Genomic DNA, 14,208 nt, shown 5'->3' on the forward strand with positions numbered 1-14,208 from the left:
CAATATCAGATCCTCAACCCACTGAGCGAGGCCAGGAATCACACCTGCATCCTCATGGATACTGCGGGGTCCTCATGGATACCAGTTGGGTTTGTTACCACTGAGCCACAGTGGGAACTCCTCTTTTTGCTGTTGTTGTTTTTCTGTGTTTTTTGCACAGTGTTCTGTTCAGTTGTTGAAATGTCCCAGAGGGAAAGACTCCTCTACTTTCTTTTACCCATGCATTCCAATGCAGGACATTTTTAGGGGCCAAGAAGTCCCTTCTGAGGTTTCCTATGCATCTCTTCATGTGACCATGGACATTCCTGTGTCCACACTTCTGACACAATGAGAGTAGCTTTTTGGCGCTATCTTTATAACATCCTTGCTCATCTCCCCTGGAGTCTAGGATCTATCTCACTCAGTCTGGAAGGAAAAGCAACTTAAAAAATAATACACATATGTCCAAGACCAAAAAAGAGTATAGTTATCACCAAGGGAGAGCTATACAAGGAGAACGCATATGAGAGTCTCTCATAAAGTAAGCTAACTCCCTTATCGGCATACCAACTTGCCTCTGTGCCGTATGCTATTGTTTCTCTGTTTCTCTCTCATCCTAAAGCAATCCAGAAGGACTCAATCAAGCCCCCAGCTGGGGATTTCAGGACTAAAGAGACTGTCTGACCATCATGCCTACTTAGAACCCCTATAATAAGTACAGTTATTGTAGACAAACTTGGAGAATTTTACTGCAGGTTCATCAGCCGGTAAAATAATCTAAGCATGAAAAAAAAAATCTGAGTTATGAGATTGTAGTAGGGAGGTTAGAGGAGTGGATGTTCTCCTACCAATGATTTCTCTGATTTCCAACCTTATTTTCAAGGCTGTTTATTAGTTCTTTTGCACCACAAAGGACGATGCCGTACTGAGACAGTCTCCTCTTATTTCTGATGTAAGAGAATAATGAGACCAAAGTTATGAACTTAACACAAACTGAAAGTGGCTTCAATACATGGTATCTCTGACATAGATCTGTGATCTAGGAGTGAAACTCCAGGAGTTCCCATTGTGGCTCAGTGGTAACGAACTGGACTAGTATCCATGAGGATGCGGTTTCAATCCCTGGCCTCGCTCCGTGGGTCAAAGATCTGGTGTTACTGAGGCTGTGGTGTAGGCTGGCAGCTGCAGCTCAGATTCAACCCCTCGCCTGGCAACCTCATATACTAAAGGTGAGACCCTAAAAAGAAAAAAAAGTCCAGAGGGCGAATTTCCAGAAAGTGCACCAAGCCCCAGTGGATGTGAGGCATGGGCAACAGAGGTGTGAGGGCTGAGGACCGGGGCAGAGGACAGCAAAATCTCCCTCGATGCAGTCACATGCCACGTGAAGTGGCTGGGTTGTCCAGTTCTCTCATGAGTCTGCCCAAAGTCTGCCCACTGTCAGAGTTCATGTTCTTGGGGCCCCCTGGGTAGGAGAACACTTTTAAGTATTCACTTGGCTGAGTTCTTTAGTTCTTTATTGAGAAAGCCTCCATTTATCTAGGAAAACTATCCAATGTGACTGAAATAAAGATCTCTCCTTTCTCATTTATTGGTTAAGGACTGATATAGTTTATTTTAAATTTGATTCCAGAATCCCTGAACCTCTTGTCTCAAAATTCTCTTTTGGCTGCCTCTCCTGGCAGGTCAGTGCGCTACACAGACTAGACATACTCAATGGGCCATAAGATCCTATAGCATCCTAGGTCACAAACACAAATATTTTAGGCTTTCATTTGCTTTTCTCTTCTCTCATGTCTCTGGCCTTGGCTCTGTGAATGAAAGTAAAAAACTTTCCCAAGATCCCTTGCAGCAGAGCATGAGTTAGGCTATACCTGACCACCCCTGCCCCCTACCTTTTTATCCTGTGATGATTCCATCTTTTCTGAGGCACATATTGCTACTCTGATCAGTGTGCTGAAGGTCCTCCTCGAACCCTTGGTCGGTTAGGCCTCCTGTCCCACAACACAACTGTGACCTCTGTAACTGCCAGGCAGTTGTTCTTAGACATGGCACTTCCTTAGTATGTCCCTAAACTTTCAGCGTAAGCACCCCATCCTTGCTGCCAAATTAAGACCCTTCCTTGGCCTCAAACTGACCAGCAGCCCAACAATGAAGGAGCCAATTTAAACTTTTAACCGAATAAAAAGTTAGGGTCTAAACAAAGGGTCATGGTCAATTATCTTTTTCCTTTTATCAACCCATTAATGATGACACCTAACGCAGTCTCCTGGGCCTCATTTCAAAGACCAGAATCCTGCAGAGCATCTAATACTCTTTGAGAATTCTCACTATACTAGCTTTACTCTCCTGCTTTCATCTGGTTGACCTGAGCGGCTGGGAATATGATTTTTGTCGGAGAATATTTTATATGGATAGCTCTTTTGCCCAGAGTGCAAATTTCCATTGTTGTTTCACAGAGATATAGAAGGTATATATATATATATATATATATATATATATATATATATATATATATATATAAAGCTGTTTTAGTCATTACTGACCTGTCCTTTAAAGATTTTTTATTCAGAGAAGAATCAAAGGAGTTCATTATTTGGGAGTCTGGCAAAAGTGGAACTGTACTAAGGCATGACCTCTTGTAGAAAGGATGGAGCCCAGGAATGAAAGGAGACTTTTCATGTCTCTTAGCTTAGGTAGTGGCCAATTCAGCTTGGTTTTGTCCTAACTCACTGTTTTCCCTCTGGGACTACTGTACCTCTCAGGTGTGCCCGTGCAGTTTGATCTGGCTTTATCTTTTTGGATTGATTCATTTCATAAATATTTACACAAAGCCTCCGATGGTGTTGGGCATGGTTCTATGCTCTGGGAATGAAGAGGTGAGCACAACTGATGAAGGTGCCTCTGCTGGTGCAGATGAGCAATAAATAAACGAAGGATGAGTTAGTGGTTGGTAGTAGTAAGTGCTAGAGGGGACAAAAACAGGGTGATGTGATGAGTAGAGTAGAGCCTCTTCTAGACAGGATGGTCATGGAACTCTCACCTCATTGAGGAAGTGACATTTAAGCTGAGATCGAAATGTCAAGAAAGAGTTAATCATGGGAAGAAGACGGGGAAGGAAGGCTTATGTGGAGAGAGCAGTGAGGGTGAAAGTCCAGAGGCAGGAAAGAGTTTTGCTTGTTCAGGGAACAGAAGTGATGAAAAAGTGAGCTGGAAGAATTAGCAAGAACCAGATAACACACTGCCCCTGGAGAGCTGATGATCAGTTTAGAATTTATATTAAATGGGATGAGAAACCACAGAAAGGCTTTAAGTGGGTGAGATATAGGATTTGCTTGTACTTAAAGAAAATCTAGTCGATTATTGTATAGAGGACAGAACGTAACAAGGAGCAAGAGAGAACATGGGGGAAACCGGTAATGAAGTTATTTATTTGGGTCGTTGATTTCCATCCTTAACTTTCGGATGCCTTCCAGTGCCAGATCTTATTCAGCTGGGTCCCCTTGCTCTAGAGGTCTGTTTTTACTGACTGCAGGTCTGGGAGGTTTTTACTCTAGTAGGGCATCTCCTCATTTTTTCCATCTTTCTTTTTACCAGCCAGCCAGCCATTCATCCATCCCACAAACATTTACTGAGATGCTGCTATACATCAAATCCAGTACCAAGCATATAGTTTCTTGCTTAGAGCCATGTACAGTCTATTTGTGGAGAGAGACATTAAATAAATAAATATAAATAAAAACACATTATAATAAGGGTTGTAGTAGTATAATGTGCAAAGAACAAGAGGAAGCACTTAGCAAGTAGCCAGACTAATAGGTGAGCAAGGTCCTACAAGATGAGTAGGAATTTCCCAAGTAATTATAATAAAAACTACTATTTCTTAAATGTATACTAGGTGCAAAGGCTTGTGCTCTGAACTTTGCATTCATGATCTCATATCATCTTTCTCCCAACCTAGCGAGCTGGGGCATGTATTCTTCTTTTATAGACAAGGACATGGAAGCTCAGTGAGATTGTTGAAAATTCCCCAAGTCATACAGCTTGTCAGTAGCAGTTCTGGCTGTTAATCCTCTGTCCTTATGGCTCCCAAGTCTAGGTTTTGTTTTTGTTTTTGTCTTTTTAGGGCTGCACTTGGTGGCATATGGAAGTTCCCAGGCCAGGAGTTAAATCGGAACTGCAGCTGCCAGTCAACACCACACACAGCAACACAGGATCAGAGCCGAATCTGTGACCTACACCACAGCTCACGGCAATGCTGGATCCTTAACCCACTGAGCAAGGCCAGGGATGGATCCCGAATCCTCATGGATACTAGTCGGTTCCACACGACTGAGCCATGATAGGAACTCCCAAAGTCTGTGTTTTTAAACTATGTTATCCCCCTGTTATCTATAGATAGGAGTATGATTTTTACTAGGAAATATTTTACATGTAAAGCTCTTCTTCTAGAGTGTGGATTTCCATAGTTGCTTCATAGACGCATGTAGAATATGCCAAAAATTGAACCCACTAGCTATTCCAGTCATTATTGATCTGCCTTTTTAAAAGCTTTTCTTTCAGAGGAGGATTTCAGGCAAGAGCACGGCATGTACACGGCAGGGAGGCCAAGAGGAGCCTGGCTCATCTGAGGAAGATGAGGGGTGGGGTGGAGTGGCAGAGGGGGCAGAGGAGGAGCTGTCTCTGTCTTCACAATCTGGAGAACTGGATCAGGTCCCGATTGATCTCGGCAACCGACCGGCAGCCTGAAAGAACAACATAGTCAAAAAACTCATTTCTCTAAAACCCCAGTCACCCACCCCAGCATGGGAATGGGCTGCTCCAGTGGGAAGAAGCCTGACCTGAACCTAGTGCTTGTCCTGAGAAAATCTTATGTTTCAGAATGTGTTGTGTAATCCTGATTATGTTGGGAAAGATTTTGTGAGCCTGCTCCTATGTCCTCTTTAAAAACAGCCATGTCACAAGGGCACAGCAAGAATGTAAAAACAGTATTTCAGCCTTTGGAAAAATGTATGTGTTCAATAGATATACTCAACCTTTATCTCAGCCCTGATAAGGCTTAGGGACGTAGGAAATATCTATCAGGGAGGCTGTGATTCATGAAACCAGACAAGATAGGGCCAGTATTTCACACAACTGCCTCTAAGGAAAAGCTGTGTAAAACGGAACAGCCTTCTTTTCTGGAGGCCCTTAATTAAAAAGCAAAATTGGGACTGACACTGAGATGAGACACAGTGATTGAAGAGAGTCACTTCAGAGAGGAAGCAAAAAGAGAAGGTAGAACATGCAGAAAGTGATAATACAAGCTGGGGAACCTCGGGCTCAAGAAGACGTGAAAAATCGCTGGTGGAAGGAGGCTGAAATCATGTAATGAGAGGATGAGTAATGCTTCACTTAAAGTTCTTTCCGCATCCTAGATGGATGCACCTTAACCTCCCCGAACATAACTGGCAAATGTACTAATCACAAAAGTAGGACAAGTGAGAGGTTTGGGTTTTTTTTTTTTCCCCCTGAAAATGGAAGCAGAGGAGCGAGTTGAGGTTCATGTCTGGGTTGATTGCAGGGGGCAGAAATGGCGAGCGTGGGATACGTAAACAGCCCGTAAGTTGGACTAATTCAGCAGAAGCAGGAATTCAGAGCCAGAGGTGCTCTGGTCAGAACGGACAATGATCTAGAGAACCCTGTGTTTCCCCAGGGCAGACAGAGAACAGAGCAGCTTCAGAGCAGGCAGAGCTCCCCCAGGAGCCCAGAGATACCAAAATAGACACTCTCATTATGTGTTGAAAGAGACATTATATTTAAACTATGTACAAACGTGTCAATAGTTGCATCAAAGGGTTGTGATCCCATCTGGTGACAGTTTGAAGTGTCCATTCACATATAAGCTCTGATGATATTTGTGTACTTGTTCTACTGGGTCTGGGTCCCACAAGGTACCAGGGACACTGCCTTGCTCTTGGTAGAGGTTTAGCTAAAGTTTAAGAGTGAAGGCATAATTATAATGTACGCCTGCTTTTTCATTAAGGTAAAGTGGGAGGATGTTCATACTAAAATACTTTGACTAATTTAAAGTGAAGTGGATAGGAGTTCCCTGGTGGCATGGCAGTTAAGGAACCGACATTGTTACTGCTACAGCATGGGTTTGGTTCCTGGCCGGGGAATTTCTGCATGCCTCAGGCATGGCCAAAACATAAAAATTTAAAAAAAATAAAGTGAAGTAGGTAATTCCAAGCAATAAACAACACCATAGCAGTATGGATGGACCTAGAAATTAACTAGGCGAAGTTAGTCAGACAATGAGAGAAAAACATCATATGCTATCACTTATATGTGGAATCAAAAAAAAAAAAAAAAAAAAGAGGCGTTCCCATTGTGGCCCAGCGGAAACGAATCTGACTAGGAACCTTCAGGTTGCGAGTTCGATCCCTGGCCTCACCGATCCCTGGCCTCACTCAGTGGGTTAAGGATCCGGTGTTGCTGTGAGCTGTGGTGTAAGTTGCAGACTCAGCTGAGATCCCTCGTTGCTGTGGCTGTGATGTAGGCCGGAAGCTGTAGCTCCGATTAGACCCCTGGCCTGGGAACCTCCATAAGCCGCAGGTGTGGCCCCAAAAAGCAAAAATAAAATAAAATAAAATAATTTTTAAAAAGGATAGAAATGAACTTATTTGCAGAATAGAAACAGACTCACAGACTTTGAAAAACTTATGGTTACCAAAGGGCACAGGAGGTGGAGGGAGGGATGGACTTGGGGTTTGGGGTTGGCATATGCATGCTGAGGTATACGGAATGATTGGCCAACTGGGACCTGCTATATACCACAGAGAACTCTATCCAATAGTCTGTGACAATCTAGGTGGGAAAAGAATCTGAAAGAGAATGCCTGTGTGTACCTGTATAACTGAATCACTTTGTTGTACAGCATAAATTATCACAACCTTGTAAATCAACTTAAAGTTGGGACATTTATTGACTTATGTTTGAAGGCTTTGGCTCAAAACAGAGGGTCCTGCTCCTTGATGCCTTAATCCATGGTCCTTGATGCTTTAATCTAGTACCATCTATACATACACATATATATGTGTGTATGTATGTATATATATATATTTTTTTTTTGGGGGGGGGTTTTAGGGCCACACCTGTGGCATATGGAAGTTCCCAGGCTAGGGGTCGAATTATAGCTGCAGCTGCCGACCTACACTATAGCCACAGTAACACAGGATCAGCAACACAGAGCCAAGTCTGGGACCTGCACCACAGCTCACAGCAATGCCTGATCCTTAACTCACTGAGCAAGGCCAGGGATTGAACCTGCATCCTCATGGATACTAGTTGGGTTCGTTACCACTGAGCCACAATGGGAACTCCTCCCTACTTTTCTCTTAATCTGCGCAGTGGAATGGAGGTTCATGCTGGTGTTAATGCTGATCTAATTTTTCTAGCTTGTGCTACTCAAGCCCAAAGGCTGCATCTGCAGCCCCAGTGAACATTATGTAACTTGGACACTAGGTACAAATACTTGTCTAAATATCAGATCAAAACCAGACTTGAAAAACCTGGACAACTTGCCTGGTGCCTGGCACATGGCACATACTGAGTAATATCATCTGTGAAAATATATTAATGACATAAAAATGGTCTTGACTCCACATTGAAGCTCTTGATTCACTATTTCCTTACTTCCAGAGGTTTCTGTTATTACCAAGCTTTGGAATTGAGGTGTGAATGGGGGTCTTACTAGGGTTCATCTTGTCTGCTGCTCACACTGCAACCAATTACCATCTATAGTAGCAAAGACAGAGCTATTGACCATTGGCATTTGGACATGACAGTTTTCCTCCATGAGACAGCTGCAGGCATTTTAGGACATTTAGCATCTCTGGTCCCTGAGCACTAAACACCTTCAGTCCCCACCTGCAGTCACTGTGCCAGTGAGAAAAAAAAATGAACCCAAATCCCCAAACCAAATGCCCCTGAAAAGAGAAGTTGCCATCATTAGTGGAGAACCTCTAAGTTATAGTGTGAGGAACCGAGAAAATACAAGGAGCCAAGGAAGGGAGCTTGCCTGAATGGTGCAATTCTCAGGGCAGGCTCCTAATCAGAAAAAGGGGCCTGTCTGAACGGTGCAATTCCGAGGGCAGGTTCCTAAACAAGGGGATGCCTGCCTGCAGGGCGCAATTCCGAGGACAGGCCCCAGAAGACAATAAGGGTTGCCCGCTGACTTTGGTGGGGAACTGTATTTCCCAGGAAATAATTTCCATTTTGTGTTTCTGAGTGGGGATTGTTCCATAGATGACTTAGTCTTTTTTGTTATTCACTTGCTAGTCAGTTTTCCTCAGCCTTTCCTGATTATTTGCTTATTATTCTTATTTTCCATTCTTATTTTCCCATGGTGATTTGTGATTTAACAAAATTACAACAATAATATAATAAGAATTTCATCCTGAAGGACTTTTCCCCATTCAAATCCAACTTAATTAAAAACGTAGTGTTTATCTACTAACCAGTTATACAGTAAACTTTAGAGTTAGGATTTTAATAAAGTTTATAGAAGTTAGACACATATTATTGATGATCGAAATAAACCTAGCTGTGAGTTTTGTCCTTGATTTTAGAAACTTTTAGTGGTAGCTAGCTAAGTTGATTTGTATTTTCTCACACTGTCTCTCTGCCAAGGACACTTTGAAGATAGACACTAGTCTGGAGACAAGATTTTTTTGTGTCTGTAACTTCTTCGGCTTGTGGGAATTGGCTGGCCATGAGGTGGTTTGTGCTAGGTCTCCTCTTTCCCACATGATATGTTGTGCCTGTTTGTCCTTGAATTGTACTCACTAAATTTAGTTAAGCTGAAGATTTTAAAACATGACGTATTGCTACTGTACCATGTGATCAAAAAACAAAGCCTAATAGTTAACCAATGTACTTTTAACACTATGATGTAATCTGTAGTGAAAAACTGTCTATATAATCAACCACTTATGCCAATAAAATTGGAGCAGTCCCGTACCCTGAAAGAAGGGACAAAGAGGCTGTCTCCGTGTGCATCTGCCAACATCATCCATCCCCGCAGGAACACCCTGGCTGCTGCAGCTGGACTCTGGCATTATAGGATCACTGGGATTCCAGGCTTTGCTAAAAACATGTGAGTTTTGGACTTAGCAGGATGTCAGGCTTGGGAGCGGCCACTTCCCTGTTGCCGCAGTGGAAGAATGATTGAAAAATAGGTGATGTTGAGAGGGGACACGAAGATTTTTGTCCAGATGTGTGCTTGGTGTCACACTGTGGAAGAGGGAGGCAAGCCCAGGACTGGGCTGAACCTTCAGGTTTGGGTGAAAGACAGGTCAGGCTGTTGGATTCTCTTACATCGATGCCAACAAGAACAAAGGCATCACCAGGGGAGAGGAGACGCTCATGGAGCACTTGGAGAATCCCAAGAAGTACATTGCTGGAACAAAAATGATCCTCGCCGGCATGAAGAAGAAGGGAGAAAGGGAAGACTTGGTAGCTTATTTCAAAAAAGCTGCTCATGCATACTAGTTGCCCACTGCTTTCAGTTCTGAATTAGGAAAATAATTGTAAAAACTTACCTGTAAGGGTCATGGAAGTGTGGAACTCATTCTTTAAAATGTTCAAAACTTCCTCAACACCGTGTTCACCCTGCTCTCACAACAGAGAGAGAGAAGAAAAAAGAAGCATGAAGGAACATTCTTACCACATTCTGAGCATACATTCAAGATGCGCTCAGCGCTGTGTGGGGAGGATGAGACGCTCTGAGAAGGATCTGTGAAGGGAGGAAAGGAAAAAGCAATGAGGAAAATGTGGGGGTGAGAGCTCTTGGAAATATGCACAATGCTGCAGAGGAAGCCTGAAGGGGGGAGGGAGGCACGACTTCAGGAATCTGTGGTGGCACCTCAAAAAATGGCTACGCAAGATGTTCCTGCTGGGGCGCAGTGGGTTAAGGATCCAGTGTTGCCATAGCTGTGGTTTGGATTGGATCCCTGGCTGGGAAACTTCCACATGCCACAGGTGTGGCCAAAAAAAAAAAAACAGGCTAAGCTTGGGGATTAAATGATAGAAACGTGTGGAAAGAATGAGACGCAGGGTATCCTCCTGCTGGCCTTCAGTTTGCCACTCTTACCTTGCAGGCAAGCCCCCACAGGATCGGCCTCCCCACAAACACGCACTTAGCCCCCAGGGCCAGGGCCTTTAGCACATCATTGCCTGTTCGGATCCCTCCGTCCAGGTACACTTCAATTTTCCCTTTCACAAGCAGCCACCACTTCGGACAAGGCATCGATCTGAAAAGGCAAGACACATGTGGCTTAAGGGATTCCCATTCTGATGCTGGGGGTGTCTTGGAACAGCAGTGCCCCCTCAATGTGGGCTGGCACCAGGACATCCAGGCGGGGGCCACGTCTAACAGTTCTTCCCCTCCTGTGCTTGAGGCTGCAGAGGCCAATCAAAGCAGTGCAGGGACATCCCCAAACCCTGGAGACTTTTTTTCATCTCCCTCCTGCCATCTGCTGCTCCCACAGAGTTCAGGGTCTGCGACTTGGAAGAACCCCTTGGTTCCTGTTCACATCCCCAGGGGGACATTGTCTACGCGTAGTGTTGACGGTAATGCTCTTCTTGAAAAAGAACCTTTTGCCTTTTGATTCTCTTCTACCTTCTCTGTTTCTAAGGTGGCACAGCTCGAAATGTTCTCGTTGCTAGGGCTCTTTTTGGCAAAACACGTGTGATCAGCCATAACCCTAGCATCTGGACCACAGCGTATTTCATGGAACTGGACTGTATGTTATTCTTTTTTCTTTTTCTTTCTTTTTTTCTTTTTTTTTTTACGGAAGCTCCCAGGCTAGGGGTCGAACTATAGCTGCCAGCTATGTGACAGCCACAGCAACGTGGGATCCCAGCCACATCTGTGACCTAGACCACAGCTCAAGGCAATGCCAGATAAATTTTTTTTGTCTTTTTGCCTTTTCTAGGGCCGCTCTCACAGCATATGGAGGTTCCCAGGCTAGGGGTCTAATCAGAGCTGTAGCCGCTGGCCTACGCCAGAGCCACAACAACGCCGGATCTGAGCCACGTCTTCGACCTACACCACAGCTCATGGCAACACTGGATCCTTAACCTACTGAGCAAGGCCAGCAATCGAACCTGCAACCTCATGGTTCCTAGTCGGATTCGTTAACCACTGAGCCATGATGGGAACTCCTGGATGAATATCATCTTAACACATCACATTTGAGTATCATATTCCTGATTTCCTTATGTGTTATCTGAGATATGGGATAGGAATGCAGTAACAACACTGTAAAAGCAGGGTTGAAGCCTTTGAAAGACAAAATCAAAACAGCTGATCACTCTGGTCTGGTTTCTCCACTGGACCTTTTCTCTCACTGTGTCTCTTCCTTTCCAGGCTCTGTGGCCAACAGGCCATGTGGACCTAAGGTGCCCCACACAGAGCCGTTTCCCTGGGCACATCCAAGGAAGGGGGAGTGACAGCAGAGTCTAGGAGGAGGGTCCTGGAGGAAAAGGTTCCGGAACTGAGTCAGGGCTCCTGTTCCGTGCCTCTCTGCGGAATGACCAAGCAATGGTCATTAGTGATAGTGGTTTTTACCTTATTCTTTTTGCACATATATTATTACAATTTAGCTGCAGTGAACATGTTTTACTTACATAATAAAAGGGCCAAAAAGACTTAGAGGGGAAAAAAAAAAAAACCTACTTTCCTTTCTCAAATGAGTCAAGGAGCAATAGACGAATCTCTTTAAAAATATAAGCTATATATCTCCATAAAAATAAATTAACAATTAAATCCCTTTGAAGGTTCTTTCCCTGCCTTCCTCCTTTTCACTTTCTTTCCCCAAACTCTGTCTATAATGGACATAAATTCATAAGTTGGGGGAAAATCAGACTGTCCCAGATTTTTAGCCAAGGATTGATTCATAGGGCATATTTAGTTTTATTATGAAAGTCAGTTATTTATCAGCTTAAGTAAGGCACTGTTTCTTCCTGGGATGTGTCATATGAAAAAAAAATATGAGGTTACATCCAGTCAGACAGGCAAGCTTCCGGCTGAAGGCTTCTTTCCAAAGGCAGGAGACCTCAGTGCCTTGGGAACAATGCTTCTATCGAATTCACCTTAACCACTTATTAACTGTGTGAACTCAGACAAATTACCTCACGTTGCTAAATTCCAGTGTCCCCAACTGGAAAATAGGGATAATAATGCCCATCTTGCAGGACTGTTGTGACATGTAGAGATGACATATGCCAATTTGGTAAAAAATGCCTGGCACATATCAGGCTGTAATTAATGATTAAAAGTCCTTAAAATTCACAGGTACTTACCAACATAGGCGGTTAAGGAGACGGAGTGTGCATTAAATTGCACAGGGTACCTTGCTGTGGACACATGCCCCCACACAGCCCTCCCAAGCATACCCACTCTGAAGTCTTCCTACTTACAGAAGCAGGAACCTCATCAAGCTGCCTCCCACCATGGTTGGAAACAATGATGCCATGGACATTGTGCTTCACAGCTAACTCTGCATCCTCTTTGGTCAAGATCCCCTTAAGGATGATGGGCAAACGAGTCATGCTCTGAAACCAGGAGAGATCATCCCAGCAGATGGATGGGTCAATGGGGGACATCTGGAAATAGGGCATTGAATTTCCCTGTGGGGAAGCAAAGAGAACCTGAGGCTTGATCTTCTTCAAGATTCTCATTCCAAGATTGGACACATTTGGAAAGCCACCATTTATAAGCTTGAAAAGAAGAGCCACAAAATCCAACATGACTTCTAGCTCCTTTTCCTAACAAAATGTGTATAAAAGAATTTCTACTTCAATTGCTTATCCATTAACCATTGCTCGTGTCCCTGCTCAATAATTATGCCAAGATCTGAGCACACAAAGACAAATAAGACTGAAAACAAAAACCGAAAAACGTGTCAGCGTTTAGTAAGTGAGAAGGATAAGCAAAAACATGTCTAAAGCCAATGTGATGAGTTACAATTGAGATGTGCACAGGGTAACAAGAACTGAGCAAAACTTCAATCTTAAATCAGATATTAAACAATATTTATCTTGGCTCACCATGTGAATTAAGTATGTATTGATCCCAATGTGTCCCTGGAATCTGAGATAGGATTCCAGAAAAACTTAAGGCCAATTTGTGGTTAATCAGAAGAACTTTGAGTCACTTGGCTGGGTATCACAGCTGCCCACTAGCCAGGAAGGCTGATGTCACAGTGTCACTATCTCTAATGTAGCCCAGGGGTTCCAAATTGACATATGGCTTTCCCTCTCTGTGGCACTCCATCCCATCTGCCTATAGGATCTTAATGGGGCAAGTGCCCTTCGTAGTCACCTTGTCCAAACAAGTGTACTGTGGTTCTCTGGTGCCCATGGGTGAGTTCTAGGTGTGCAAAGATTCTGCCCCTCAGTTTGCAAGGCAGAAGGGAGGGGGCTGGGCTGGCTACACTCCATAGGCCATTCAGTTCACCTGGACTATGAGCATCCTTTTTGGAGAGTCTGTTTATCTCAGGGTGCCATCCAAAGTGATCATTTTCTAAGTGTGCCAAGAAGCAGAAAATGCTGGGAGAACTTTTTAGTTTACTCTTCTATTTCATGAAACAATCTTTTCCCTAGCTTTCTATTTCGCAGCATCCAGCCTTGGCCAGACATTTTGTCTTATATTGTTTGTCTGGAAGTTCAGGGAAGTGGCAACTACATCTACTTTTGGAACTGCTGCATCCCTAGTGCCTGGCGCAGAATGGGTCCTCGATGACTACTTCCGGAAAGAAAGAAGAGAAGAAAGAGGGATGGAAGTCCACCTTCTGTAATGCCCACCATTGGCTCTGGCATCTTTCCTACCTTTGCAGACAATCCAAGGTCTTTCAGGAGTAAGGTCTTCTGCAAGTCCACTTGGTTTGCCATGTTATGTCGCCTATTGCCAATTTTGGGCACATCCACAGTGATTACCAGAGCCTTGAAGCCCAGGGATTCTACCTTTTGGATCAGCTGTTTGTTTAGCTGCCGGTTTGGATGCACATACAGTTGGAACCATCGCAGGCCCCCAGGTGCAGTACCAACGATGTCTTCAAGGCTGCAGCTGGCATACATACTGGTGACATAGCAGATGCCAGCTGCTCGGGCAGCTGCAAAGCAAATGACACAGCTCAGATTGGAGGGCAGAGGCATTCCGAACTGGGGTAAGAAGCCATAGGGGGT

General features: G+C 44.0%; 1 protein-coding gene across 1 annotated transcript in view; it reads right to left on the minus strand.

Moving 5' to 3' along the window:
* Positions 1-4,489: 4,489 nt before the first annotated feature.
* The window catches only part of HAO2 (hydroxyacid oxidase 2), a 198,315-nt gene continuing 188,596 nt past the window's right edge, over positions 4,490-14,208 (minus strand). Inside the window, 6 exon segments of the mRNA XM_047784884.1 lie at positions 4,490-4,721; positions 9,561-9,630; positions 10,112-10,240; positions 10,242-10,271; positions 12,442-12,651; positions 13,852-14,135. Coding sequence (XP_047640840.1) covers positions 4,666-4,721; positions 9,561-9,630; positions 10,112-10,240; positions 10,242-10,271; positions 12,442-12,651; positions 13,852-14,135 — 779 coding nt within the window. The 3' untranslated portion in view covers positions 4,490-4,665.

This window comes from Phacochoerus africanus, chromosome 6, assembly GCF_016906955.1.
Source record: "Phacochoerus africanus isolate WHEZ1 chromosome 6, ROS_Pafr_v1, whole genome shotgun sequence".
In the NCBI taxonomy this organism is placed as follows: domain Eukaryota; kingdom Metazoa; phylum Chordata; class Mammalia; order Artiodactyla; family Suidae; genus Phacochoerus; species Phacochoerus africanus.